Raw genomic sequence first — 6,301 nt, 5'->3', positions numbered from 1 at the left:
TAACTCCACCATTTATAAGTTTTATAGTCTTCAGGCCTGTTCATTCGACGGGTAGTTAAATCAAAGTTTTTTAAAAAAAATGAAGTATGTTAAATAAAAACTAAATAAAATACAAAAAGATAAAGTAAAAATTAAAGAACGAAACATATGAAGATAAACTCCAAATTAATATCGATTCCAGTTAACCCTTTTTTTTTAAATTTACTTTTTATTGGCAAATTCGTTACATTTGTTTATTAATTTGTAATAATTAGTAAAATAAAAAAATTGTAGTTTGAAGAAGGATAGAAGAAAGTATGTCAGATGATAAAAGAGGTGAATAAAAGCAGTTGGATCTTTCGATCAGGAAGTTATAACCAAATACAAATTCTTATCCCTTTCTCTTGGGTTATATATTTATATGTGTATCCAAAGAAACAAAAGAAACCCAAAAACAAATATGCAGCATGTTTAGAAAAGAAAAAAAAAAAAAACCAAAAACAGATATCCATATATTGTAGAAATTTTTTTACAATGCACAACACGGAGTCGTAGATGAACATGTGTTGAGTTAAGATTTTCAAGATGAACTAACGTAGTCTTAATTTTTGTAGTTGAAGAAAAAGCCATAATAATCTTATAATAGACATCAAACTAAATTAAAAGACATGATTAATGATAATAAAATAAGAATTCAATGTAAAATAGAAAATATTAAACATGAACAAAATATATATATAAAAAAACCCTTTTGTTTATTGAGTAAGTCGAACTTTTTTTTTGTTAGAAAATTAGTGAGGTAGTCGAACTTTTTAATTTTTTTAGAATTCGTGAGAGTCAATTTATTAGCTTTTGTATATATAATAATTAATTTTTTGGAGAGTTTTAAGGATAAAAAGATTTGTTTTTTAATTTTTAATAGAATATAGGTTGGCCTAGAAAGATTTAAAAAATATAGAAAAATAGAAGAATAGATATTTTGTTATAGTATAGATAAATAGATATTTTGTTTTTTCACGGTCTCAAATCTAGATAAAAGATATGGGTTTTTGTTAAGCCCCTAATAAAAGTCCTGCCTAAATCGAACATAAACTTTGAGCCGATATTGAGACGGTATATTCATTCTTTTCAATTAGTATCATCTATCAACTGTAACACTACTATAATCCAACGAACATAAATCGTGAACGTGCCCATCTTTGTTAATCATAATCCCTTTTTAAGCAAATTTCAAAAGTTAATTAAGCTATTTTAAACTACAAAAATATGTCATAAATCTAACACTTTGTATGTGCACGTGTTTGCATAAAATGTAAAATCAAATATTAATAACTGGATTAGATTTAGGACAAGAAATACTTAGATCTCCTCTTATTTTATTTGCATAGATGATAACATTAGGCTGACCGATAAAAAGCTTGGAATAGTAAGTAAACAATACATGCATAACATGTTACATTGAAAATGGGATAGGATTAAGACGAGCTACTGGGACGCATATCAAACGGTTGGCTCTAGCAATCGTAAGCCCAAATCCCTCTTCCATATCAACACTTTGTAGATTTCCATCTTTTCCAGCTTTCCATTCGAAACACTGAATCATTGCGCCAAGCGTTGTATGTATCATGAACTGTGCTAGTGTTATCCCGGGACACATCCGCTTCCCACTACCAAATGGTAAGAAGTGAAAGTGTTGCCCTCTCACATCTAACTCCTTTTCTTGGAATCTTTCGGGCCGGAATTCATGTGGGTTTTCCCAATGGTTTGGGTCTCTACCAAGAGCCCACAAATTGATAAAAATTTGAACATTTGCTGGAATATGGTAACCCGCCACTATGAAATCTTTTGTTGATTGCCTCGCAATCACTGGGCCAGCCGGGTGGAGGCGAAATGTTTCTTTCACAATTGCTTGGAGGTAAGGAAGGTTTGGTATGTCTGACTCTTGTAAAAGTCTGTCTCCTCCAACAACTTGATGGATTTCTTCAAGTGCCTTTTTCATAATATTTGGGTGATTGATTAGTTCCGATAAAGCCCATTCTATACTAATCGCCGAAGTGTCGGTTGCAGCAACAAACATGTCCTAAATTGAAAACAACATACATAATTTTTGTTAAGGGAGAACCTGTTGAAAGTGACTGTACATTTTGAAAAATTAAATTGTTAAAAAGTCAGCCAATGTTCATTAATGTGTAAGAGTGGTTAATATTACTCGGATTAATAAAGAAGTAAATTAAATAGTTACTCCAGTAATAATATAATGAGAACTTCATATAAACAGTTAGAAAGATTATACACAACTCCAAAATGATCTAGGGAGATAATAAGTTTTCAAAGGAAATCTACCAGGATGAAGGCTTTGATGTTATCTCTGCTCAACTTTATCTCCATGTTCTCATCTTGTTGAATATCGAGTAAAATGTGGATTAAGTCCTTGGCTTCTCTAGTGATGCCCTTGTGTTTTCTTGCCTCTTCATGTTCTTTTATGATCTTTTCTATCATGACATCAAATCTTTCATGATGCATCTTCACTTTTTTCCCTAATCCCTGCAAGTCTAGACTTTTAAACAACCATATATATTCTGAAAGGTTAAAATTACCCGCTGCCTGAAACATATCAGTAACCAAGTTCATCAAATCATCATCCTTCTCATCTGTACATCTTTGTCCCATAATCATTCTTGATATCACGCTATTCGTCAACTTCATCAGCTCCTTACCAAGATCGACAGCCTCCCCAAGTTTAGAGTTTTTCGATATTAGTTTTATAAAACCGTTTATCTCTTCGTGCCTAACTGAACTAAGCGTGTCAAGTGTTTTTCCGTTTAGGAGATTTGACATAACTATCTTTTTCAAGAACTTCCAGTACGGTCCGTAAGGAACAAACACCAAGTCTTTGTTTCCATAAGTTATGTAATCTGTGGTTGAGCTTCGAGCTCTATCTAAAAAAGCATGTTCATGTGTTTTAAGGAATTCTTTTGCCATTTCCGGTGAACCAACAACAATACAAGGTTTGGAACCCAAAAAGATACGAAAAATCGGCCCATATCGAGATGAAAGTTTACAAAAAGCTTGATGTGGGATCGGATATAAAAGGTGAAGATGTCCAATAATAGGAAGGGCAAATGGGGTTGGAGGAATGTTATGAGATTTAGGTCGAGTAGTTTTTGAAAACACCCACACTAAGATCGTGGATATGATGCATGTAAGGACAAAGGGAAAATAGGCTTCTATGTCAGTCATGTTTAAATTAATGAAGTTCTATCTAATGGTGTGCTGAAAACGAAGACAACCATCCAATTATTTATACGCAATCAAACCTCATTTAGTCAATGGAAAAGATCTTCTACTTAAATTATATAAAAGGGTAAGAAGGAAGTTTTTATTATTCCTAAAAATATGGGTCAGGAACTAATTCTTTAATAACTCTATTTTTTTTTTAACTAAATACATTATAAATATGGGATGTGTTCATTAAAAAACTAATACTTTTGTAAAAATTAGAAAACTCATCAAAACATATTTTAATCAGAATTTAACACAGTGTATTTTTATTTTTATTTTAAAGAAAAAACATATTGTGTTAAGTTCATATCACAGTGTGTTTTAACAATTTTTTGATTTTCACGCACTATTAAATACACACTGTGATTTAAAACTTAACACAATGTGTTTTTAGATTACACAATAAAAAAAACACAATAAAAATACATTGTGTTAAATTCGGATCACATCATGTTTTATCATGTTTTCACAAAAAATTTAATTTTAAAAAAAACATTTAACTATAAAGTATATCAAGCTATAAATATAACAGATTCACTTGTTTATATTACTAAATTTTATATTTATTAATTTTACATTGAGGATGATGCAAAACCATACAATTGCTTGGGTTTAGGGTTGTTAATTTTGACCCAATCCGCAACCCAATCAGAACCCAACCTGAAAAAAATAGGTTAGGGTTTAGTATTTTCGACCATTTAACCCGCTAACCTGATCTTTTTGGGGTTGGGTTGTTGGGTTTTCAGGTCGACCCGTCAAACCGATATCTTTAAATTAATTGAATTGTATATGATAACTCACACTCTACTTTACACTAATCCATATGTCTCATTCTTATTCTATATATGTCTAACCTAAAGTAACTTCAAATCTGAAATAAGAGGATAATTTAAAATTATGTGAGATGATAAGTGATGTAGGATGAGACAGTAAGTTTATTAATTTTGTGTCAAGTACTAACAATACCCTCGTAATTCTTTCTTTTTTTGTACCTTTTGTTTTCAGTTTACACCATTAATGATAAAGTTTTATATTAGTTGATTTATTCCATTTTACATTTATATATATTTGCTTATCAGGTCACATGGGTTGGGTCATGGGATGGTGGGTTGTAGGTCAGAGTTGAAATTTCTGAAATGAAACTTTTAGTGGGTTGGGTTAAGATCAAAGTTTTTCAACCCACAAACCCGCCAACCCGAACACGAACCATTGGCACCCATACTTGAGTTATATTTCACACTTAAAAATGATAATGCAAAAAATAAAATGTTTTCAGATACAACAGTATACATTTCTTACTACGAGGATAAAAATGGATTAATAAAAAAGCATGTTATCTTTTGCATTAAGAATGATTAGAGATGTAAATGGATAATAAAAAAAATAACTCTCAATGCTGTCTTTTACGGGTTTTTGGTCCCAATACCATTTTTGACGGTGTATGGGGAGGTTGAGTTGTAACAGTCTTACCGCTACCAAAGGTAAAGAGACTACTTTCATGTTCTACCAAATATAAAAAAGGACCTCCAGCCTTGCCGGATATGAGAATCGAACCCATAACATCTGTTTTTAAAGACAATGGCTCCAACTATTATTCAACCCAGTTGGTTTTATGTAAATGCATAATAAAATTATTGCAATATAAAGGAATTGCACATGCATCATGATGCCTTATGGTCGAAAATTGGTCTCTTTAGAATTATTGATACGTTTCTCATTTCTAATTAAACACATTATGCTCATAGTAGCTGAATTTTATTTTCATATATAAATCCTTATATCTTTATATATGAGTTGTATTCATGTAAAACCTACAAATTTAGTGAAATCCAAAGGATAAATCTCAGCCCTTGGATCAAAACAGATTGATGGTTCCTTTAAAAAAAGAAAAAAAGAAGCAGAGGAATACTTCGGTAATTTTGCACATTATCTAACACCTCTATTATTTCTTTACAGTTTCAAACACACATACACATACAAACACACACAGATCTCCCTCTCTCCCCCTACTAGTAGCACCACCACCGCCACCACCACTACCTCCACCGTCCTCAGGTCAGCATCGCGTTTCAATCGATATGGTACAGCCATTGTTGCCTCTGTCGTCATTATCTCCATCATTCATCATCAATTAATCTTGAAGATGACTTTTTGTTGTGAAAATTTTAAATATTCAAATGTAATTTGATAATATGTGATTAGATCTATTCTAACATTTGAACTTGTTAAATTTTATTAGTTATTCAATTGACTTTGTTATTTGGTATACAAGGTGTATGAAGAAATGTCTAAACCAAAGTTTCTTATATATGATTTAATATCAAATCACATTTGAGTGAGTATTGCATAAGGTGTTTGATGAAATGTCTAAATCAACGTTTGATAATATGATTTAATCAACTTTATGATTCTGAATTATTTTTTTGGTTTATAGGTTTGTGGATATAAACTCCATTTGTTTTGTGGAAATGTATGAGTAACATCAAATTCGATTTGTTATCTGTTATTGTTTACTTTTATGTTCATAATAATATTTGATTATGTATAGATATTATAGAGATTTTTGTTTTTGTAACTGTATGTGTAAAATCATATTTGATTGTGTATATAGATTCTATAGATTTATGTTTTGTAACTTTCTTTTGTACTGTAACACCCTGACACCGGCGGAAAACTCAGGATGTAAGATATAGCACACGCGCACATGGATGTTACATAGGAATACTAAATGAGTGCATAAATTAAGCATAAATAGTCGATTACATAGTTCAAATAGCAAGATAGGTCACCACACATATATTCCAACCAAACATGCAATCAAAAGTACGATAAGTTCCCACACAGGGGAAACGGTTAGGCATATTTCCTACAAGCATAACAAGAGCATGCAAACTTCAAAACCTAGCCTGCAGTCTGCTAAAAGTCCCATGCTACCAATCCTAGCCACGATTAGCTTGATTACTTGAAAGGAATACTTAAACGTGTCAACACAAAGGTTGGTGAGTTCGTAGGTTTGAGTATATAAACAAGTTGTATAAAA

General features: G+C 31.4%; 1 protein-coding gene across 1 annotated transcript; it reads right to left on the bottom strand.

Annotated features, from left to right (window-relative positions):
- Nucleotides 1-1,292: 1,292 nt before the first annotated feature.
- Nucleotides 1,293-3,240, bottom strand: LOC122600604 (cytochrome P450 93A2-like). Its single transcript, XM_043773351.1, has 2 exons — nt 2,323-3,240; nt 1,293-2,059 (listed from the first exon to the last, which is right to left on the bottom strand). The coding sequence occupies exons 1-2, from the start codon at nt 3,217-3,219 to the stop codon at nt 1,433-1,435; spliced, it is 1,524 nt and encodes a 507-aa protein (XP_043629286.1). The 5' UTR covers nt 3,220-3,240; the 3' UTR covers nt 1,293-1,432.
- Between the last annotated feature and the right edge of the window lie 3,061 nt (nt 3,241-6,301).

The sequence above is a fragment of the Erigeron canadensis genome, chromosome 5 (genome assembly GCF_010389155.1).
Source record: "Erigeron canadensis isolate Cc75 chromosome 5, C_canadensis_v1, whole genome shotgun sequence".
NCBI lineage: Eukaryota > Viridiplantae > Streptophyta > Magnoliopsida > Asterales > Asteraceae > Erigeron > Erigeron canadensis.
This window is presented reverse-complemented; position numbering and strand designations above follow the sequence as displayed.